Source organism: Crinia signifera, chromosome 2, assembly GCF_055691185.1.
Source record: "Crinia signifera chromosome 2, ASM5569118v1, whole genome shotgun sequence".
Classification (NCBI taxonomy): domain Eukaryota; kingdom Metazoa; phylum Chordata; class Amphibia; order Anura; family Myobatrachidae; genus Crinia; species Crinia signifera.
This window is the reverse complement of record NC_139218.1, coordinates 272,609,625-272,634,797: the sequence shown is the minus strand read 5'-3', so window position 1 is coordinate 272,634,797 and position 25,173 is coordinate 272,609,625. Positions and strand designations below refer to the sequence as shown.

General features: G+C 42.8%; 1 protein-coding gene across 2 annotated transcripts in view; it reads left to right on the top strand.

The window, feature by feature from the left end:
• ERCC5 (ERCC excision repair 5, endonuclease) overlaps positions 1–18,236 on the top strand; it is a 41,907-nt gene extending 23,671 nt beyond the window's left edge. For both annotated transcript variants that reach the window (XM_083168645.1, XM_083168644.1), the window contains exons 12-16: positions 911–1,124; positions 7,850–7,994; positions 11,925–12,127; positions 12,212–12,294; positions 16,547–18,236. In XM_083168645.1, the coding sequence (XP_083024771.1) occupies positions 911–1,124; positions 7,850–7,994; positions 11,925–12,127; positions 12,212–12,294; positions 16,547–17,068 (1,167 nt within the window). In that variant the 3' untranslated portion in view covers positions 17,069–18,236. The remainder of the gene's footprint in view (positions 1–910; positions 1,125–7,849; positions 7,995–11,924; positions 12,128–12,211; positions 12,295–16,546) is intronic.
• The last annotated feature ends 6,937 nt before the right edge of the window (positions 18,237–25,173 follow it).

The window sequence follows — 25,173 nt, the reverse complement described above, 5'->3', positions numbered from 1 at the left end:
TTTGTCAGGAAGTGATCAGGTCCATGTGGTATGTTTGCATGTAGTCATAGTCTGCAGCCAACAACATTGTTCTATCTGTAGTATTTTACTTTTTACACAACTTTAAATTGTATGTTAGAATCATGTATAGATATTGGGACTTGTAGTTCCACAGCAGCTACAGAACTAATGGTTTTCTGCATTACACACTACACTAACCAACATTACACACTACACTAACCACTATGCTACGTTATATATTAACTGTTCGCTGTCCTGCCACTCAGAGCTGCCACTTCATTGCTCGTCTCCATGAAGAGTTCAGTCATGCCCAGATCTGAGCAGCAGTTCACTAGCAAAATGTCCTGCACAACATTACATTTATAGTCCTTTGAATGGTACAATAGAACTTATAATAGAGTCTTTAGGCGTATTCAATGTGTGCCAATATTTCCAAACGTCAGAAATATCGGCAATCACCTATTCAATACGGCTGTTTCCGACCACAGGGAAGCACGTGCTGATTCAAATCTGTGTTTTTTCATGTTCACAGCCGCGGAAATAGGTCAGTTATCAGGATTTTCTCCAGCCTCTGGATAGGTAAAAGAAGATTCCCAGATACAAGGGCTAATTAAATAAACCCTTGGGGATTAATTGGCTGTGGTAACTTGAATTCCTTACTTAAGGTGCATACACACGGGGGGAGATATATTGCTCAGCCATATATTGCTTGCATTATATGGCTGAGCAATATATTGCTCAGTGTCTCCTTTTCATCAGCGACCAGAGATGGCCCATATCGCCCCCGTGTGTACACAGCATTAGCCTGTGTTACTCTCCAGTCAGGTGACTACTTCATTTTCAGTTTTATTGGACAAATTGGTAAACCTTGTGTTATCATTCTAATTGGTTTCTTGTTTTTTTCATCTAGGAGCTTTTGCGCCTTTTTGGCATTCCTTTCATCGTGGCCCCGATGGAGGCAGAAGCTCAATGTGCGGTTTTAGACTTAACAGACCAAACATCAGGGACCATCACAGATGACAGTGACATCTGGCTTTTTGGGGCGCGACATGTTTACAAGAATTTCTTCTCTCATAACAAATATGTAGAGTATTACCAGTTTTCAGATATCCAGAACCAGCTGGGTAAGTCATTTTGAAAAATTTAAACTAATAAAATGAGTGCAATGATTTCACTATGGAAGTGAATTATTAAAAATAGCTATGTATAATTCTAGGTTTAGGAGATAAAGAATATGTTAGTAGACATTCAAATTCATAACCATTTGTTTGCCTTCCATAGCTCAGAATGTGTCTCCGTAGAAGGGAGTACCAGTAAAAAACCTTCCGCCTAGTGTTATGGAACCCCTTAGAGCCGGGGTGTCCAAACTTTTTGCGATGAGGGCCAGATTTGGTGAAGTGTAAATGTGTGGGGGCCGACCATTCAGCCTGACACTCTTTGAATCATTAATCACATCAGAATGGTCCCCCACTCTGCCCCCATTCACTTCTTGTCCCCCAGCCTGCCCCTTCACTGTATTTCCCCCAGCCGGCCCCCATTCACTGTATGTCCCCCAGCCCGCCCCTCCTTCACTGTATGTCCCCCATTCACTGTATGTTCCCCACTCTGCACCCATTCACTCTGTCCCCCAGCCTGCCCCCCTTCTCTGAATGGCCATTACTGCCTCCATTCACTGTATGTCCCCCAGCCTGACCCTCCTTCACTGTATGTCCCCCACTCTGCCCCCTCCCTTCTCTGTATGTTTCCCAGCCCCTTGTGTGAGCCAGAGGAAGGGGAGGCAAAGCAGGCACTTCAAGGACAGGAGATGCTTGGGCTCCCGCTGCTGCCCTCCTCCGCTCTGCATGTTACGGGAGCAAGCTTCCCCCTTGCTGCCCCACTCCCCAAACACTGCTGTCACTGTGATTGTGGAGTAGGGTTATACGATTGCAGCAGCAGGGGTAGGGCGCCAAACACAGGGCACCAAAACGTCCGGCACCTCCTCACTGCAGCAGACAGCAAGGTCTTTAGTGTCCTGTGCTGTGCTTCCCACATCTGATGCTCTGCCCGCTTCCTGCTGGAGGCTGCGGGCCACTTGAAATGACAGCAGGGGCCACAATTGGCCCCCGGGCCTGACTTTGGACATGCCTGCCTTAGAGACTTGTAACATCTTTAGTCAGCGGTGGGAATGTATAGTCCAGGTCAAAGATAGCACATCAGCACACATATATTGTATGTATGTATGTATGTATGTGTGTGTGTGTGTGTAATATAAAATGTGTGTATTCTGTTGCACTTGAATTGTGCAGCTGGTTTTATGTTCAGATGTCTATGCTGCAATAAAGTTTTAGAAACGTTTTCAATGTGTGCTGCTATTTCATTCAGATATATCGTTACATACCTATTCATTTTCCCCCGATGTAGATTCAATATTGCTAAAAGTCGAAGCTGCATTGCCGAAAACACAAGTTTTTTTACCGATCCGCGTGATTTCCAACCGTTCTGTCGAACATTTCCAACAGTCAGAGATTGAATAGGTTGTGTCTTGATGTGCTGATCTTTCCGCCTTTTGGAAATTTCGGCACACATTGACTTAATATGTTGTGGCTTGAAAGAATCTGTTGGATCATCCAGTTCTGTAACATCATTTATCAGTTGTTCACTGCAAGCAGACCTATGTCTGAAATAACACTATCTCAGTATGAATACATCTATGTGCTGTGTATGTTGCCCCTTCTAGCAGCTGCTGGATGCTTGTTCTCCTACACAGTTGTAATAACGGGATGCAGTTTAAATCCCGGCGGTCGGGATCCCGGCGTTTAGAATCCCGATGCTGGAATCCCGACCGCCGAAATCCCGACACTTTCTCCCTCCGTGGGTGTCCACGACACCCCTGGAGGGAGAATAAGTTAGCGTGCCGAGCGTAGCGAGGCACCGGGCCCGCTGCGTGGCGAGACCTCAAGGGGGGGGGGCGAGCCACGTCCCCCCCTTGTCGGGATTTCGGCGTCGGGATTTTGAACGCCAGGATTTCATACTGAATCCGTAATAACTGTATATATATATATATATATATATATATATATATACATACACATACACATTAGGGTGCCACCCCCAGAAAAACTCTGTAAGGAAGACTAAACCGTTTTATTTAAGGGAATGTATTTTTAACAAAATGCATAACCATATTAGTATTAAATCATTTTATTTACAAAAAAATAAAGACAACTTTAGCCTAGGTCACGATATACAGGAGGACAATGAATTGGGAAGTAGAAGATTTATGCCTTATGGTATCTTGATATTATTTGTCCGCGAGATGCTTGTTCCCATGTGACATCATTGTGCCTTTTCACGTGTGTATCCTCTAGGCTCATGGAGCTTAGTTAGTAGGGCATAGATATCATTTATCCAGCGCGTAATCTCGCCAGGACTAACAGCTGTTGCACAAAGCTTTACTTTTATACCTGTTGTAAATCCTAATTAATGACATGTTATCAGTCTGTCCCCAGCATTGGTTGTGATTTGTTTAATGTAATATTATTATCATTTAAGCAATTGTCCTTATTGTTGGCCATATATATAATTAAGTAGTTTCCACTGAAAGAGTGGAGTAATATGTCACATGACTGTGTGCGGAGGATAGTGCATGATATATGGTAGGGTCCTCTATCTGAGTGGTTGAGAGCAGTCGCTGCTACTGTAACTCACAAAACTGATTTATACAGTGTAGTGTGTACCTTTTTTATATTGTGAGGGAATTCCGCAGCGGCTACTACTGTAATTGAGCAGAGGACTGTCAGTATAGACTTAGTTATACAGTAAATGTATTGTAAATAGTCAGGGATGGTTGTATAAAATATTCTTGTGAGAGGACTTTACATTCTGCTATAGTCCTAATGTGTTTGGTGAGCTAATCCTCACAGTATAATATTTCTCATATCATTTCTATCTAGGGGACACTGGGGCTTCACAAATTCAAGCTTAAACCTGTGAGATGCCTCCTGCCCTGTTACATCCCATAGGGCTTACCTCAGTTTTCTTTACTGTGCTCAAGGAATGAGCACGCTTTCTATGACTCTCATCACTAGAGAGAAGTTCTGCGCCCCAGACTTTCATTTAAACCAATGGCTGTTTCCCTTTTCATGTGAAACCAGACATTGTGTTTCCAGCTGTGAGTCACAGCACTTCTTCTGTCAGTAAAAATTTCCGGTACTTGTGTATTAGCACGGAGCCCACTAAGCAAATTGCTTAGCGGGCGATTTCTGCGTAAAGAAAATCGCATCGCATGCGGGTTTTTTTGTTTGTTTTTTCAAATATGTTTATTGAATTTTTCCATTTTGAACAAAATGTAAAGGTACATATAATATCATCGGGTTATGGTTACATATGTATGCTTAATAACATTCACAACTTTTGTCAACCAGGATAAGGCAAATATCCAACAGGCTTCACATGAATTATCAAGTCCAGATTCTGGAAAACATTCCAGTTATTGTAATAAGGGTCCTGTTTGCGATATGTGATATACATACAACATATACATAAATCCCTATGATATAAATCTTAACATGAAAATAACAAGGGTGGTGGAAGAAAGAGGGGTGGGGTGGTGTAATGATTGTTGATGGGGTTGGGTCTGAGGTGGTGGTGGGGGGGGGGGGCATGGGTTATCTCTAATCATCAGTGTTAACATTACAGAGTTCAAATGTGTACATCATTCATATGGAAGTGCTTCCTTCACCAGTACTTCAAGTTTATTTTATGGTAGCAGGTTGTGTTTAGTTATTTTCTGTTGCGGGGGGTCTGGTATCCAGAGTTTGTTAAATCTGGTTTTAAAGATCCGCTGGCTAGGAATTTATGAAAGGGTCCCACCTGCGGGCAAAGCCATGGGTGATCGCATTGGAGATTATTATAGAATTATATCTGTCAAAGTACATATATTTCGTTAGTAAACCATCTAGTTCTGACATCGTTGGAGTCAATCTAATTATCCAAGTGTTTAATATTGCATGCGGTTTTTGCGTGCAATGCGATTTTCCTATGTAATTTACTCACTGCTCTTTTTTGCCCCCCGGGCGGTGCGATCGCATCACACTGCAAATGTGTTTTTATAGGGTGCGATGCCATTTACTTTACTATACACTTATATGAGATGCAATGAGATTGAGGCACCCCCCCCCACACACACACACACACACACACTATACACGCCACCCCGAAGCATGCCCCACGAGAGGCGGCAGAGCGCATCCTCCTGACCTCCCCCACTATCCACATCACCCCGAAGTGTGGCGAGCATTGCGAGCCCCGTGAGGGGTGGCTGAGCGCGTCCTCCCGACCTTTTCATACCCTCACTATCCACGTCGGCGTGGAGTTGATTTTATTTAGTGTGGCGAGCGGACGCGGAATACATGTAACGTAATCCACGTCCCCTTGCAGAAGCAACTCCACGCCAACATGGATAGTGGGGTTATGAAAAGGTCGGGAAGATGCGCTCCACCACCCCTCGCGGGGCACGCTTCGTGGTGGCGTGAATAGTGGGGGGTGCCTCAATCTCATTGCATCTCATATAGGTGTATAGTAAAGTAAATGGCATCGCACCCTATAAAATCAAATGCGATTTTGCGATGCAATCACACCGCCCGGGGCAAAAAAAGAGCAGTGAATAAATTACATAGGAAAATTGCATCACATGCGATCGCATTGCACGCAAAAAACACATGTGATGCGATTTGCCTACGGGGCCGTACGTTTGCTAATTGGGCGCCATGATAATACACAAGTACCAAATTTTCTTAAGTCTTCTCGCTGTTGCCTGGGCCCTGAAATGTATGTGGAATAATCTGCTGCAATTCATACGACCGAAAGCCTCTTGGTACTCTGTGATGTACAAGAGAGGTGCACCACTTTGGGCCTTATTCAATGCGGCCGGTGAGGGTGTTAAATGGCGGGGATCGCCAATAACAAAGCAACTTTTGCCATTTAACCGCCGCACCAGCCGCTCACCATATTCAATGTTCCGGGGGAACCCTCACTGTCAGATAACAGCGAGGATTTCCCCAAACAACATGGTTCGTGGCTATTGCAGGGAGCCCGCTGCATTTAGCCGCGAGCCTCGCTGTTCTGGCAGCCGCACATACCGTTTCCATATCGCTGTAAAACAGCTCGCAAAAAAGCATTGACTATACCCCTTTGTCTCTCTGGAGCAGCTATGCAAAACAACAGTCACATGGTCTGCAATTCATACTTTAACTAAGCTCTACAAATGTATTGTTTTTATAGCAAGTGACAGTAGTTTTGGGTTTAATGTTTTAAAGCTTACCCTCCCTGATGGAGAAACATTGGAACATTCCCATGGTTATCCAGTGGCCCCCTAATAGGATGACAGAAAAAATATGTAGGGTTTTTGTCTTAATCCATCTGGGGGATGTTGCATTCCTTCCCCCTTTCTGTTACTGTTTTCACTTTCTTGTTGAGTGTTGCTCAGTATGTTATTTATATCTCATATGGGCTTAGTAAAGCTTAAACCAAGTTCCTGAGTCTTATGGGATGTAGAGGGAAGGAGGCAGCACACAAACATGTTAACGTTTGCCCTTGTGCTTGTTCCCGGAGTAGCATCCTCTAGACCCCGGGGTTATTCAGTGTCCCCCAGATGGATTAAGAGAAACAGATTTATTGGCAGGCACAAGTCCTAAACTAGGACTTCGATTTGTGGCAAAGCATAATGTGACATTGACGTGTTTGTAAAGACCTAAAATGGCATGGAAAAAAGGTATCCTATGTATGCTGTCAGCCTGTGGGATAGCTTAAAAGCACGTTAAACATGTGTAATACTTTTTAACAGACACGTCCAAACTGAGATCATTTTAACCATTATGTTGCCTCTAAGTATAACACACTAAATTCACCAGCAGATGAAAGAACAAAACCAGTTCTATTACTTCAAACATGAAAGCCGCAAAATGACATTTGAAGAGTCCGGTGTAAGAAACAGGTGGAAAGTTGAGGGGGGATGGTGACATAGATCAGTGGTTGGATAATTATAGAAGGTGCACACAAGTCAGTAATGGTTGTAGCAGCAGCTCTGTGCTCAGATGAAGACTAGTGTCCCTGCTAGCTGGGAAGATAACTTTAGAACTAAAAAATATATGGTAAATGTCAGATCTGGGACATATGAACTAGAGGTCTAGCTGATTCCCCGCCTTTTATCACTGGTATTCCTTTTTATTAAGCAGGATGGTTTAAAAAACTATATTTCATCTACTGAAAGTTGTGATTAAACAACTGGTTCTTTCAGTATTGTTAACACTTTTGAAAATCTGAGCACGCAGCACTAAAGAAACACAATTAATATGCATTTTTTTATGCTGAACACACATTTCTGATTCTAGCAGAACAGCCTAAAAGTGGAGCAGTTTTTATTTTTTTGGCCTTACATCTTTACTAGTAGCGATTCCATGTCCTATATCAGACATACTGGGGTCAGCAATGTCTGTACCTGTGTCTGTACGTTGTGAGATCTGAGAGGAACGAACATATTGAAAGTCAGTGGCAAGTGTGAAGAGGAAAGCGTGCAGTGTGTCAGTGAGGCATTACACTACAGCTTCCGATGTCTTGTATCCAGGCACATGTCAGCAGTCCAATTAATTATTAACTATTGTCCTGGATATATATATGTATGGGCATCCGACCACTGGACACCAGCTATTATTGTCTTTATGATTCTTGTCCCTCTTAACAAAGGTTTAACAATTAATATACTGCATTACCTTCCTAGCTGTAGAGTAGTAGTTATGCTATTCCCATATGTATCATGAAGTGAACAATGTATTCTAAATTAAAGATTGTTATGTTTTTTTGACCTCTGCAGGCCTAGATCGCTCTAGACTGATTAATTTGGCCTACTTGATGGGGAGTGACTATACTGACGGAATACCCTCGGTTGGCTATGTGTCTGCCATGGAGATACTAAATGAGTTCCCTGGGCATGGGTTAGAACCTCTTTTGAAGTTCAAGTAAGTATTGAATAATTATTGAAAGGTTTATTTTTCTGTCCATAAGGTATTTGTAAATTAATTGAAATCTTTGTTGAATATTACCCCTCCTCTCAATTTGAAATATCCATAGTACTTACGAGTGGAGTGGAAGTGAGCTGTATGCGTGTCCTTATACAAAGGAGTAGCGGAGGAGCAGTGTGCGGTCAGGAATGGAGTCCCTCTGTGTCTGGCCGCTGGCTGTGTACTGCCTCCAGGGTTAACACTAACACCAGTAAGATTAGTGCTGATGATGTTTCAGATGGAACCAGAGCGGCCACAATGTGGTTCATCTCCATGGCAATGGGAAGCTTATTCCGCCATTGGGAGACGGGTGTGGTATATTTCACAGACAGTCGGGATTCCAACAGTCAGTACTCAGACGTCGGAATCCCGACTGCATAGCGGGGGGGAGCACAATGAAGCCCCTTGCGGGCTCGCTGCTCTCGCCATGCTGCGGACACGGTGGCGAGCTGCGCTTGCCACCTATTTGATTCTCCCTCTATGGGGGTCATGGACCCCCACGAGGGAGCATTCGGGATTCCGACATTGCAGTAATGACTGTCGTAATCCCGACTGTCGGGGAGCCGTCCGGCACCCTGGGAGACTTCTGCTGCCATTACCAGTATTATTTTTCAGTACCCAAACCGTTTTGTAGTGTACCCCAGGTTGGGAACCACTGCTCTAGAAAAAGTATTTGAAAAGAGTTGCTGTCTTTTAAATAACATATAATTCTATAACCTTATTTTGCCTTGATGCTTAACCATCATGAGTGACAGGTTATACATATGTGAGGTTACTGCAGGTGTTTGTAACAGCTACTTGTCTGCATTACTGTCCAGTCTTCCATTATCTAACGGATTTCACAAGACACTATAAAAGTTTTTTATATCATTCCTCTTACGTGGTATCTGGATGACTGACAATGTCTAGATCAACAGTCAATAGATCAACACCATATGGCCGATATAGATATGGTCAAAAGGTCAACACAAACGAAATGTTGACACATCACAAGGACAACGTGAGTTTTGGGGAAATTTTCCCAATCTCTTTTTGACTTTTTAAAACTTTACAATCCATGTGGGCTCCAGGGCAGAACTGTAAAGTATGGAGAGTGCAGCAGTAGCGGAGTGAGGCGCCTGGCCCGAAGCATGGTGAGCAAACCGGTGCGCTAATTGGGGGTCCACCTGCTCAGGTGTCAACATTAAGAACAAAATCTGTTTGGAAAACATGTAAACTTTTTCCAGTGTCAACCTTGTGCATGTCGACGTATTATTCCACACCCCTCTTACATAGGTCTGGCCTTACTAAGCAGAGCACCAGTTTCATCCCTAGAAGTCTTTCACACGTGAACGCTTAATTGCAAGATTTCAAACCTAGTAAACACACTGTTACACTTGTAGTCCAAAGAGTTAATAAAAAATAGGAATGATTGAGTACATGCTACAATTTTTTTACCAGGAATCTCAAAGGACTGGTTAAGTATTCTTTGAGGCAGTTGGGTGGTAGATAAATAGTGTGTGTGTGTGTGTGTGTGTGTGTGTGTGTGTGTTTAATTTGAAATGTGTTTTGTACTCTATTTGGTTTTGGATATTCTAGTTCATTTTATAGTAATTTGGGATCCAGGAAAGAAAAATGAAAAGTTACTAAGGTTTGTTCCATTACAAAAATGATTTGTTAAAGGCCTTTTTGAAATGTTTATATAATCTACAAGAGTATTGTACTTAATGACAAATGGCATAATGATGGTATTTACTGGCTAATGGTATAATGTATTTTTCCTCCTTCTGGTGACTCCGTCAGAATGGTAACATTACACTGACACGTTTACTAATGATTAGTTGGTTTGAGAAGCAGAATGTGAAGGGCACCTAAGGTGCAGTTATGACACACTTGAGACGACACAGTACCTATTTTTGACTCCTGGATAGGTTATGAACCCGAAATTGTGATGCTAGTATGAAATTTGGTCAGGTTACAGTTCCAGACTTCTGTTCGAGTATTAAGGTTCTACTAGATAAGCATCCTCCATAGGAATTCATGGGGATAGATCTAATGAATAAAATTAATTCTAAGAAACCCAAAGAAAACCATTTTGTAATCAAATTAATGTACTGTATGTCTCTTCAGGGCAAAGTTTCATTGTTTTATCTGCAGTGCTAGAACAGCCATGTTTTTAACCAATCCAAACCTGTGAGACAATTGGTTACCACAGGCAGGCATTCTTTTTCATATTATGATACACATAGAAATCTTAAAAGCATGGTAGAAAGTAAATGCTAGGAGGTCTTGCAAAGTTCGGCAGGTTATAACGTAACCGTATGGCAAAAAGTAATGGTCGTTCTAGAACCCTGCACTTTTCAAAACCTGTGCAGTTCCTCTTTCCTGCCTGGGGTGTCGCTCCCTGCTTTGGAGTCTATTATTTATCTCAGCACTGATATACAGCACAGATTATGCTAAAAGCACCTAAGCAGAGAACAACACCCCAGTCAGGAAAGAGGAACTGTATGGGTTTTCAAAAGTGCTTGGTTCTAGAATGAACACAACCCGGGTAAGTACCCCTACCCCTTTCACACCTGGAACTCTGGAACAACCCTGCTCCATAGCAGTGTTGAAATCCCTCAAAATTTTCCCGGGGTTTTGGCCTGGGAACCTTACACAAAGCACTAGTCGCGGGTTGCTCCCGGGCCCAACCCAGGAATTTTAGGCTGGTGTGAAAGGGGTACAGTATTAAATGCCATCTGCAGCTTTTCAGATTTGATTTGGATAATTCAAGATTTGAAATTAACAGATAAAAAACATTTCTGAATGATATCCCAGTTAAAACACAAGTTTTAATGCTGTTTTACCTGTATGGTGTATTACTATGTCCTTCACCAAGTCTCAGTGTAATATTGGGTTTATTTCACATAAATAACATGGGCTCCTAATACCTTTTTACATCTTTACATTTTCCCTGCTTTTTTGTTTTGAGTCAAATCATGAACAGAGTTTTAGCTAATATATGCATAAACATTCCTCATTGAGCATTTAAAAGTACAATAATTTTAAGCTTTTAGTATTGTGTTTGATGCAGAGTTTCCCAAACGCAGTCCTCAAGGCACCCCAACAGTCCAGGTTTTAAGTATAAGCTTTTTTGGCCACAGGATACTTAATTGGTACCTCAGTCAGTTTGATTTTAACCATCTGTGCTATACCTTGGTTATACTTAAAACCTGGAACTTTGAGGACCACATTTGGGAACCTCTCATTTATCCTCTTGAGTAGTTGGTTTTGCTGGGGCAGGACAAACCTACCGGGCAGGTTTGTCCTGCCCCAGCAAAACCCACCACAGAGCATATGCTCCCTCCCACCCTCTTGTACGCCCCCCCCCCCCCCCCCCCTCACCTCAGCTCTGGCGTTTGTACGGATGACCCGGGCGTCTGATTTCCTGAGGGCTCCCGAGTCCCCGTGAGCATCCCCGAACCTGCCGCCTGCTTCCTGCAAATAATGGTGGCGGGGGCAGCGGCAGGGGAGCTCCTGCGTACGATATGCCGGAGCAGAGACGAGAGGGGATGGGAGAGTCAGCGGGGGGTGCCTGGACATGTGAAGCATCAGTGGTGCCCAGCTGCAGGCATCACTGGTGCACACCTTGATTTTAGTGGTATGCCCGGAAATGTTCTGGGACAGCCCGCTGCGGCGGTGCAGCTGAACCCGGGCATACCACTGAAGTGGTTAATGAATATCAAGGAAAGCGTATGTTACCATTTCCCTCCCCAACTTTGCTATTTAGCAGCTGTACTGTAGCATTGCCTGTTCTTCTCAGACTGATGCACACAATACATTCCTCCCCACAGGGTAACATCTCTCTTCGGTTCTGACAGGGTTTTATATCTGGACACTGTTACTGCATGGGTTTTTTTTTCCCAGGGAGTGGTGGGTTGAAGCCCAAAGGAATAAGAAAATTAGACCCAATCCACATGATACCAAAGTAAAGAAGAAATTACGGGATCTAGAGCTACAGTCTGGCTTTCCTAACCAGGCAGTAGCTGAAGCATATCTGAGACCTGTTGCAGATGAGTCCAAAGCAGCGTTTGCCTGGGGAAGGCCAGACCTAGAACAAATCAGAGAATATCCTTTATGTGTATTACAATTGATATATTCAGTCCTATAGCTGTGTTTGTCAATGTGATGGTGTTTTCTTAACATAATTACATTCTGTGAGAACCGTTTTGGATGGTTTCGTTCAAAGACAGATGAAGTCCTTCTGCCAGTCCTTAAACAGTTAAACACACAGCAGGTAATTCGTCATGTTTAATCCGAATTTGCAATTTTTTTTCCTTTTTACTTGTATGCATTCATTTTCATTGTATTTGTTTACACAGGCTCTGGAGTTTATCACTGATTATAGTACAATTATTAATAAAACGGGTATCCCATCACATCTCTTCAGCTCCTTTACGTGCATAGCACATATACCACATAGGGCCCCAACAATTAGACACTCAAAACAGGTACCTAAAAAGTTATTGGCACATAACCCTTTGGGTGCCAACATCTCCATGAGAGATGTACAAACTATCTGCTAAAAATACCAGATTCGCTCACATTTGTTATATACTGTAAATTTAAAAAAAAAATGTTGTGTAATAAAAAGATTATATTTCCTATATAAGGTAACCATTACAGGTCATCTTGGTAAATATAAATGTTTGCTTGCCAATTTTCACATCTATTCTGACAAATTCACTTGGCACTCAAAGGATTAAATACATTTAGGAATAAGAAGAGTTTTCAGTTTCACATATTATGAAATTACAAATTAGCATCTGTATTGAAGAACCAGAAATGTGTTCATAGACTTAATATGTTAACTGCATATTTACATTCATCTGCCAATTTTTGAGATATATTCATATACAGGATAATGTCAGTCTGCCCTCTAAAGATGAGAGGAAACTCCCGTCCCGCCCTCAGAGCTCTTAAAGGCTGCTAGATTTAGTTACACACTGGGCCTGTGCCCACAACCAGTGAGTCCACAGTGAGCATTGAATAGAGACGATCGCATCTCCTACTTCCCCAATGGTCTCACTGCAAGTTCCCTTAGTCTGGATACTTCCATGCATTTGTGGAACTGTCAAGGATTTCTTCCAGCTTGTCTGATATTGTTTAGGTGAAGCTGCACAAAACCTTTAGCTATCTGCCAATGTGACAATTATTAATGGTGCTGAGCATTGGGTGACAAGGCACACTGACTGCACAAGTGTGCAGTGCATTACTAGGAGTTGACTAAGTCCCATGAAACTTTGTACAAGAGGGCAGAGGCTGAGAGGTTTGTGCTGAACTCTGATTGGCGGAGCTCATTACATGCTTCTCAGGCCCATGGAGGACAGCAGCAGCAGCCTAGTCATGGGAGGGTTTTTAATCAGGCAGCACTGAGCCTGTGAAGTCTTCTACAGTCCTACAGAGTAAGGTGCAGAGGGACAAACACAGGCTTTTCATGTGGTGTGTGTGTGTGTGTGTGTGTGTGTGTGTGTGTGTGTGTGTATAAATATACATGAAAAGCACCTTACTCTGTAGGACTGTAAGGAGACCTCACAGGCTCAGTACTCAATTACACTGTCAAAACAGAATGAACCCAGTATAATCTTGGTGTGTGTGTATGTATGTATGTATGTGTATATATATATATATATATATATATATATATATATATATATATATATATATATATATATATATATATATATATATACCGGGCGTCTGGCCGGCACTCCAAAGTGCTTTGTGCTTTATCTTGCCTGGTGCCTTCCAGAAAAAAACCTGAGGTCAGGTATCCATAGCTCACTCCCACGGCGGCACTCCAAGGACGAAATAAAAAGTCGACACACACTGTATGTGTTCAACGTTTCAGTGCTGTGCACTTTTATCAAGAACAGTGTAACACTGTTACACTGTTCTTGATAAAAGTGCACAGCACTGAAACGTTGAACACATACAGTGTGTGTCGACTTTTTATTTCGTCCTTGGAGTGCCGCCGTGGGAGTGAGCTATATATATATATATATATATATCAATACGAGGTGTGGAGGCACTCAGGAGGTTCCCATAGTACTGCACGGCGGCAGTCAGACACAGTAATAAACTGGAGACAAGACGGTCTATGTGCCAACGTTTCGGGTACAAACCCTTTATCAAGACATAACCAGAAAAAACAAAAGTACTTACATATATAGGGCTGTGGGGGGGCAGGGGACACCTCGTGCAACCATCACCTGCACGGCACCCGGCGAGCGGGAGATGACGTCACCCCAGCCTCGAGTCGGGGAGTACCGGGGTCACCGGGGGGCGTGTTCAAACGTACGAGTGTGGGTATCCATGGAAACGGGAAATGCCGTCTGACGCGCTCCTGTCAGAACAGTGTGCGCGTCAGCGGTGTACAAGACGAACGGAACGGAGCTGGCGGGGGTCTGCCTGGTGCCGCGATAGTTTCAGATTGCACGGAGGCTGCAAGACAAAGCCATAAAATACAAAACATATATAACAGTGTGCAGTACTGATGATACCGGCTTTAAAAAATTGCAATTTGATGCCAGCCTATAAACGGAGCAAAAACATCAAAGACCTGGTCGTACACAATGACGTGTCTCGTCTTAAGACTGATACCTCCACCACTTTTCTTAAAAGGAAAAATGGCAACTACAGATGCCTAAAATGTGTGACCTGCAGTGGCCTTGAAATTGGAGACTACTTCTTCCATCCACACTCTGGAGCCAAAATTCAGATCAAACACCCCTTGACATGCTCCAGCCGTTACGTGGTGTACTATATTAAATGCCCCTGTGGCTCGATGTACATCGGGAAAACGATCAGACAATTTAAGGAGTGAATCGCCCTCCATAAATCAAGCATCAGAGCTGCACTGGGCCCCAAGGGATCGGATCAACCGGTCGCCAGACATTGGAAACAATACAACCACACACTACCCAGTCTTAAATATAAAATCATTGACTGTATTCCCGAAAATCCCTGTGGGGGTGACCGAGGACAAGCACTCCTGAGATGTGAATCCAAATGGATTCATAAATTGAACACTGTACAACCACACGGACTCAATGAGATTCTTCCATTATCCTGCTTTTTGTGAATCTGGACTTTGTGCCCTTTGGACATCTGGACTGTGAGGTCCCTGTCATTTCTTTGTTGCGCCATCCCCGTGATATTTCTGTCCAGCTAAATTGTTTAGTTAGAGTCAACATCACTGTTCCCCTTTCAGAGTTTGGCCATGTTTCTGATATAGTATTTGTCTTTGCGTACGTTTTTTTCTCTTTAACCTGTGCTTCTTTTTCTAAATCTTATGGGTCCTTGCACTCCCATCCCTGTGGCTGCAGGTCTCTCCTCCGCACACATACCACTTAGGCTCTACCCTGGTGAGTCACACACACACACAACATGAACACATAGTCCTTACTGTAGTTACATCACACACTTTACCATACTGATCACCACATCCAGCACACAGATCACGTATCGTTTACTTCACTATTTTGTTTCCTTTCAGCACCTCGTTTTCAGCACGTATCTACACATTCAGCACCACACTATTGCACCATTAGTCCTACACACGCAGACTAGTCCTCTTTTTAGGTTTTTCCCACTCTCTCTTGCTCACTCGTTTCTCTCATTTTAACCCTGCGGTCTCCCGTGATTGGACTGTCAGACTCATCAGTACTGCACACTGTTATATATGTTTGACGTGTTATACCACTGTTAATGTATTTTATGGCTTTGTCTTGCAGCCTCCGTGCAATCTGAAACTATCGCGGCACCAGGCAGACCCCCGCCAGCTCCGTTCCGTTCGTCTTGTACACCGCTGACGCGCACACTGTTCTGACAGGAGCGCGTCAGACGGCATTTCCCTTTTCCATGGATACCCACACTCGTACGTTTGAACACGCCCCCCGGTACTCCCCGACTCGAGGCTGGGGTGACGTCATCTCCCGCTCGCCGGGTGCCGTGCAGGTGATGGTTGCACGAGGTGTCCCCTGCCCCCCCACAGCCCTATATATGTAAGTACTTTTGTTTTTTCTGGTTATGTCTTGATAAAGGGTTTGTACCCGAAACGTTGGCACATAGACCGTCTTGTCTCCAGTTTATTACTGTGTCTGACTGCCGCCGTGCAGTACTATGGGAACCTCCTGAGTGCCATTCTGTATTTTGACAGTGTAATATTCTCCCATGCACTTTGTGGCCAGTAATGACAAGTGCAGGGGGCTCCCATGTCTAAAGTGGCCTGGGTAGATGTTAAAATATACAGATGTGTCCCCCGAAGGCTTAATCTGGCACTGGACATGGTGTGATTGAGGTGAAAAATGGGTATGAGGCCACAATGCCTGGAGATCAGGTGAATGTCAGGTCTTAGATATTAGTGTATAATAATGTACAGTAACCGTTACAAGCAGTTAATACATAAACATGTTGAAATAATGTTACTTCAATTATAGGAGATTTGAATTTTTAATGTGTTCTTTATAAAATCTCTCCTTCATCAGACCCAGCTTCGAATAGATTCATTCTTTCGGGTAGAACAACATGAGGCGCACACACTGAAGAGCCAGCGACTGCGGAGGGCTGTGACTTGCATGAAGAGAAAGGAAAGAGAAAATGAAACGCTGGAGATAGAAGAGGCCTCTGCTCTTATGGAGGAGGAATACGCTCATAGGGATCCAAAAGGTGTAAAATCCAATAGAAAATCCCCTAAAGGCAGGAAGAAAACTGTGACAAAAAGTGCCAGTAAAGACTCTGTGAGTGTGGAAGGGGGGTTTCTGGGTGCTGAAGTCAAAGCCTTGTCTCCTAAGAATGACAGCTTCCTCTCTGACTCGGACACTAGCGCAGAAGACGCACACACCTGTACAAAAATAAGCAAAGCTAGAAATGTTACACCAGCAAAGACCCAAAAGGTGCAAACAAGCAGTTCAAGTGATGATGAAGAAAAGGTGGAGCTGGTAAGCGCCAAGCCTGTGTTTCAGAGCAACAAGAAGAAGACCAGAACGCTGAGAGGGAGAAAGAAATAAAAGTGGGAAACAAACCGAGCTACTATATAACTATGATTATGCTGTGTATGAATTCAGTGCTTCCTAATTTGATATTTCCATCAGCTTGCATAATGAAATGTTATATGAATATTGGTGAGTGCGCTTCTGCTCTAGTTGCATGCTGGGGACACTTTTGACTGACCAATGACTGAGTGACCGGTTTGGTAAGCTCTACACACATCACACATACAGACATCACAACTGGATAGGCATTTCAAATTACCCTTCCAGTTGTGATGTCATTGTCTAAGGTTCCGGCATAGGGGTTGGTAAACCAGCTGCCCATACACAGGGGTAGATGTTAAAATATACAGATGTGTCCACGTAAACCTTTCCCTATTTAAGCCTTGTTCCCAAATTAACTATGCAATCTGATCTTCCACACAGCTAACACACAATGCAATTATTCTTTAGATATATTCTTTTATATAAAACATTTTGCGGCAAAAAAAATAAATAGTGAATCCATCCAATTGCAATTTGAGAATTCCCACAAAAAATGAACTACATCATGAATAGAACAGACCCCTTCTAATAACCTGTTATAACCAAGCATTTTTATTAGTCTATTGTACTTTTGGATACATTACAATTAGTATATTTATTTATTTATTCCAGTTTATATGTAAATATACTTAAGGTGCCCATACACGGAGCAATGAATTCTGTACTTTTTGTGCTAGGTCGCATTGCATCTAGTACAAAACTCCTACAATGTGCTACAGCAGCGTGCTTTTTCTACTAGATTCAATGTTATCTAGTACAAAAAGTACGGGCTGCACCGAGTTTCTGTGATGTGCGCGGGAGCACGCATTACAGCAAAAAACGCACTGTGTATGGGCACCTTTACTCTAATTTCTGCGTTTTTTTTTCTTCACAACCATTTCTGTAAGCTCATTAAATTATCTAAATGTTCTTTGTTACATCTCCGGAGTAAGGTAATACTAATATATGTATTTTTTTATTTTTATAAAAATAATGAATTTGTCATAGGGCTGTAATAGAAGCTGTGTATCTATTTGGGTCACTGTAATTTATAATTTTTGTCTTTGAGTCGCTGATTAGTTTTTGTCACACTTTATGCCATGACCAAAATTAGTTGCAGATCCTAAAAAAAATTAGATACCCAATAAAGATCTCTATACTACCCTGGTAACCTCTTGCTGTCAATAATTTATACTAGCTACAAATGAAAGAAAGGGGGTTGCATTGGTGGATGCACAAAAAGAAAGGATATAGAAAACTATATAGTTTAATGGCGCTTCAGTATGAGAGTGCTTGGCCAGGAGCAGCAATCTATAAAATGGGGGAGTCACCCCCAATACAATAAACAGTAAAAAAGTGAAGTGGTCGATTGCGCTAGAACTATATCACAATTAGGGTATAAATTAATCAAAGGTGGTCAGGTGTGCAAGAAAATATTAATAACACTTTATTAATACAATATATTAAAATATAAAATAACTTCAAGAAGTATGAAGAAAAAAAGATTTAAAAATTTAGACATTCAGATAAAGTCACCCATTTTCTGTCCAATGAATGCCAGTCCTTAGGAACCTCCTAAGTAGATTTTATGTGGAGCTACTACAGGTGTAGTTGGTTTTTCTAGGAGTTGTAATCCGATTTCATGGGTACAGAAACTCAGGTACTGGTAGAGCTTTTTCCACACAGTAATACCGGCCTTTAGGAGGTAATGCGCCCCCACGATGGTCTTTTGCCTCGGAATGTGGTAGATGAAACCAGTTCACTTTTTCTCTGAGAAATTGGGGCAGCTGTATTAAGCTTTAACAAGAGATAAATTCAAGTGTGATAAAGAGAGAAAAACGTCCAGCCAATCAGCTCCTTACTGACTTTTATCAAACACAGCCTGTAACATGGCAGTTGGCAGGTGATTGGCTGGACGTTTATCTCTCCTTATCACACTTGTTTTTATCTCTTGTTAAGGCTTAATACATCTGCCCCATTGTCCCAAATGGAAGATGTAAAATAGCTCCTTAGTATAATTTGAACGGATCCACAACTTAAGGAGAGATGGTGGTTCGTCTGGCAGGGGTTCACGATCTGACTTCTTGGATGCACACCTTAGAAAAAGGGGTATATGTTCGGTGGATCAACCTAATGATGGTCGACACCGTTGGGTCAACATACTGCAAGGACGACGACAGGTGTTTAGGTCGAAACAAGCATTAGGTTGACAAGTGTTAGGTTGACATGGGGTTTGTCACAGATGGTATTTCATGCCCTACCATCCACTAGGGCGTGATGGGAGAATAAAATAGTGTGTCCGAGCTTAGCGAGGCATTGTGCCCGGGGACGCAGTGCACTTAAAACTCTGTCCATGTCAACTGTGTCGACATTCGGGTAAAAGAACAGTGAAAAACCCAATGTCGACCTTTTGACTGTCGACCTAACACTTGTGTCGACCAAGACACCTGTCGACCTTGTGCCATGTGGACCTAGACACCTGTCGACCCTACGGTGTTGACCTAATGACTTTGTTTAAAACGTACATTTTATTAGGTCTTAACATTGTCAATAACTCATAACTACATGGTATACATTTATCTCTTGTCCAATATGGATGCAACTGGTATTCACTTTATGTGCAGCAGTTGTGGTCCAGGAAACAAATCAAATTATTCTGTGTACTTTTCGGTGTTATCTGAGGTAGCATCTGATAAACCCTTTTACACAGCACATACAGGTATACCATCCTCTACCTGTTATAAGTAGGAGAACTCTATGGCTAAGTAAACAAGCAGGCAATCGGTGTCTTATTTCTCTATATCTATCTCTCTCTCTCTCCTTACACATATGTGTTCACATACTTTAAGCCTCCTTTCTGTGCAAAACAGCCGTTCTACTTAGGCAACACAGCGTCTTTGCATGTGTCTTTTTACATTTAAATTTGTGGTACTTATGTATTATTTGGGCTCCCATGTTAAATGCACCCCATTTTTTCATACCCCTACTATCCAACTATGCATGGAATTGATTTTATATAGTGTGGCGAGCCACCGTGCCCAAAGCGTGGCGAGCGGACACGGTCTCATAGGAAAAACGGGAGCCCAGATATTACATAAGTACCAAATTTGTTTTATTCCAAAATGGATTCTAATAGGACACACAAGCTGCTTCTGCTGATCAAAATGTGGCATTCCTATAATCTGTGTGCGACTACAGCTATATGGGCCTACGAAATACTTTTTCCACACAGGAATACCGCGCCCTCCACTAGGAATGTGCAGAGATAGTGCTGGCCATACACTAGTGCGATTTGCCCACTTTTCACCCAAATTCAACATATTGGGCTGAGAAATCAGGTGAAAAGTAGACAAATCGCATGTGTTTGACATCAGATCCGATGTGTGGCCCCAATGCACATTGGAGTCAGAGATCAGACCTGCTTGCATGTCCAACCTCTGACTTGGACAGCCTCCCGGCAGCGGGAAATGGGATCATGCCGTATATCACATATATCCTGGACACTGGTGAGCTCGAGCGAGGAACTGGATAGTACAAATCTAGGGGTTTATAAAACCAGACACTTCTGAGCATGTTTATGTCAGAGTTTGGATATGTGGGATAGGTGGTAATCCAAGCTGAAGGCATTCCCACCTTCAAAGTTTACACATGTATACAATATAAAATATATGGGGAGGAGGTTACCCAGGACACCTTCATTTCAAACAACAGTTAGGGGGCCATATATTTTTGGCTAAAATTGTGCTAAGCACCTAAATTTGTCTCTGCAGTGTGTATTATTATTCTGATCTGCATTACATAGTGCTATGGAATAGGCATCTGCATTTTATTTTTTTCTGCATGGAGTTGCAAGTCTCGGCATGATAGAACCTCTTATTATGTTTGGAATTAAAGTGAGCAGTCCAAGGTGCTCTCTTACCCCCCAGCTCAGAAGTGTCAGGTTTTACAATCCAGCTCTTTGTAAATAAGCCTTTAGTTTAGTGAGACCAGAGGTCAAGTACATGCTCAGAATCAATGCTTCGCTGATAAGGCAGTAGCTCTTGGTGGAAGGCAGAGCATAGATCCTGGGGAACCTCAGGCCTGGGGGCCATATGCGGCCCCCGCAGATGGTCTGAGTGGCCCTCCCACCTGCCCGGCGGCTTTTGCCGGGAATCAAGTACAGAGGAATTCTCACGAGCGGTCGGTAGTTCTCGTGAGATTCCTCTTAATCAACAGTAGCCGGAGACTGTCAGTCCTATACAGTGGCAGCCGCCAGAGTGTGGGACGGCTGCAGCAGGACAATTTGTAACAGAAATTTTTACATATGGCACCTGAAGGATTTTTTCCCCATACAAACTGCCCTTGGCACAAAAAAGGTTCCCCACCCCTGGCATAGATAATCAGATATTTTTTTGTTTTGGACCTAGACACCCTTTCAAAACATTAGACCGATTGTTGACAAAACCATTTGGAAAATACCACCAGTAGTCATTAGATCAATGTCCCCCCAGCTACAGAGTTGATCAGTACTTAAACCTTTGATCAGTAATTCCAGCAAGGAATCACATGCTGTGTTGCAATCATTACTCTAGATTTTGTCCCTCATTGAGCATAAGTTGTAAACTGCAAATTGTACTGCAATAAGCGATTATTGGTACATGCACATGCACACACAAAGCAATGTGCACCTGCTAAGTCTGTATTTGTGATCGCACAAAGGTATGCGATAACATATGCGATTCCATTTTATAATAAGGGAAAGGAGTAATGGAAACATGTCAATGGGAGGGGTTCAAAATTTCTGCAATGTTGGGTGTTTAATGGATTTTCCTTGGGCGTTGCATTTGCAAAATTTTTTTACAATAATTGTAAAAAAAAAAAGCAATCTCATCATATGCACAGGTAATTACAGAGGTGCCGCAGACTGTGGAAGTACTGATGGCTGCTGAAAACCTCAGCTAATATTTACATAATCAGCCAGCTCTTAACTCTTTGGGCAGTATTCAATGAGGATGTTTCACGGCGAATTTGTGCTATTTTCGCGTTGGAAGGTGATTTTTTGTGTCAGTAAGCGAATCAACCTATTCAACGTTCACTTCTCGCCGTCTTTCTAAGTGATTTTCGCTGTGTAGCAAATCGCCATCTTTTCATGGTGAAGTGGAAAGTGAACTTTTAAAATAAAGTTGTCGTTTTACATTTCGTGTCAAAAAATCAGGAATTTTATTCTGTGAAGGGGCATGCTATATGAATATCTAATGTAGCTAAGTGCTGCATTTTATCGCATAATTTAGATAAAATTAGCACAATTTTAAATGTGTAGGATTGCGTGTACTGGGTGTTGGCTTATAGCACATGAATATATATTTAATAAAAATTTTTTTTTTTTTTACACAGAGCAGCCAGCAGGGAGCCCAGAGCCACTCATTAAATATTCATATATATTTACTGCACCCGATCATTACATATGCACGATCGGGTGCAGTGAATACCTGGTCCCATGCTGGCTCTCCCGGGGGGGGGCAGCCTGTGCTCCCTGGCTCCCAGGGAGCCCACCTCTCCCCCACATACGTTCTGGGGCAGGCAGGGAGACTTCCATCTCCCTGCCTGCTACCGTCCTCAGGCTCCGTGCAGTGTCCGCCGCAGGGGTTCACACTCGGTGTCAGGGGCAGCGTGCCCCTGCGACGTTGAATAGGGGGGACAGCGAAGCTCCGGAACACGGCGGGCAGTGGCGACCGTGCAACGAATCCTAAACAGGCTTCGCTGCATGCCGTGAATATTCTCATTGAATACGGCCCTTTGTACTGTACATGCATTGTTTGAATTAGCACAAATGGCAGTGGCTGTGGCTATGTAGCTAAGTGCTGCATTTTATCGCATAATTTAGATAAAATTAGCACAATTTTAAATGTGTAGGATTGCGTGTACTGGGTGTTGGCGTTTGCTTCGTTTACGATGTTGTCGCAGTGAGATAGTATAGAGTATACATTTCAAAACTACTCTTCAATAAAATATTAATACTGTAATATATTTGTGACCAGTTTGCCAACAGCAAATAGTTTAGCCTGCCTTCTGACCTGTGCATGTAAAGGCTGAGTTAGCACTGCTTTGTAACACTACCTCCAAATAGAGATCACTTTCCACAAGAGTAATGATGCAGCTTAAATTTAAAGTGCCCACACACAGAACGTTTTGTGCTCGATACGTTTTGTGCTAAATCGCATTGCGGCTAGTTCAAATCATATGCGGTACTCTACAACCGCGTGTGATTTGTACTAGATGCCTTGTAAAGATTTGTTATGCAAATTTATAAAAACAAAATGGATCTTTGTGAATACTAGACCACTACTTCTTCACATTTGTTATTATGAACCTTTATTTACACAGCTAATAAATTAGAACATAGTACTTTATGGAGAATGTTTGATCAATCACACTTGTCCCTGCCCTGGTGGAGCTAACTGTGTTAAATTATCTAACACATTATCTAACACACACAGCAGGTGTAAATTCATCAGAAGACCTTAACCTTCTAGTCTAGTGTTTTTTTTTTGAGTGTGGTAGGAAACTTGAGCACTAGGAGGAAACCCATACAAACATAACATAGTAGAAACTATAAAATCCATGGTTATAACTAAACTCATGACCCCAGCATTGCGAGGCACAAATGCAAGACTTCTTCCTTTTGCTTATACTGGCACAGGCTTGTTCAGAACGGGCTGAATTCGTCCCCGATTCCGATGGTGGGGGTTTGCGCATGCGCGGATATACACATGTGCAGGCCCCCTATGCGAACGCCTTCGGTGCGTATCACACTCGCCGAGGCGCTCCCACTGACGGGGTGGCATCAGGGGAATGGCCAGCGTTTATGGGCATCCCCATGAAAGTGCCGTTTGTTCCCCTGGGAACACAGACGGGCCTATGCCTCCTTGGGGCAAGCGGCTGACCTCCCATAACATCAGCGCTCCCTTTTTGTCCATCTCTGGCTGAAATAAGTTCACTGACTTATTTCCGAATGGGAAAATAAACATTCCATGGTCGGCAACGATCGAATGATTTCTTTACCCTTTGACCGCATGTGAGGGGATGGTGTTCGCGTACACATCCCCTCGCATGCTAACGTGGTGACCCATATTTTCTAACATATTGAGCCTCACTTCCAACATATCCTGTTGGGCACCTTAGGCATTTAAACTGTCAACATAACTATTTTTAAGATATTTTGGTGGAAAAAAAGCAACTAGGGGCCCTGTCCACAGGAACGGTGCCATTCTATATGTAAAGTGCATCTATAAGAAGGTACAGTAAGAATAATGAACTTTGGGCCTGAATCATGATGGTTATCGTACACTTCCGATGGTGGGAACAGTACGCATGTACAGGAACCGATCTACGTCCTTGAATGCAGTTTATTTAATGTAACAAGCACAAATCTTCTCGACCCCATAATCCTAATGCTAGCGTAACATGGTAGAAGATGCTGTGAATAAGTATGTAAAAGGGATTATTTCTCTTTCTGCTCTCTCACACAGGGCCTTATTCTAGTTCACTCTTTCTGACAAAATCCTTCTTAGATGGACAAAACCATGTGCACTGCAGGTGGGGCAGATGTAACATGTGCAGAGAGAATTAGATTTGGGTGGGGTTTTACTTCAAAGTGAGATCTATATTGCAGTGTAAAAATAAAGCAGCCAGTATTTACCCTGCACAGAAACAAAATAACTCACCCAAATCTAATTCTCGCTGCACATTTTACATCTGCCCCCCTGCAGTGCACATGGTTTTGTCCATCTAAGAAGGATTTTGTCAGAAAGAGTGAACTAGAATAAGGCCCACAGTTTTTTCAGGATATAATGGACGAATCAAAGCTTAGGGATTCTCTATTGTTAATATCACCACAGCTAATAGTATACTGTAAATTAATCCATATATGTGTAGATAAAATAGAGCAGAGAAGTATGATAATCTTGCTACCTGAATGGTTACTAAGATCTTCAGCATGATTTCTCCCTCAGCCCTGTTTTAGGAATGCTGTGATAGGACGTTCCAGATGCAGCTGTCAGCATTCACTAATCCTTTTCCTTGTAGGGAAAACATATCCCTCACACTATCAGCATGTAACA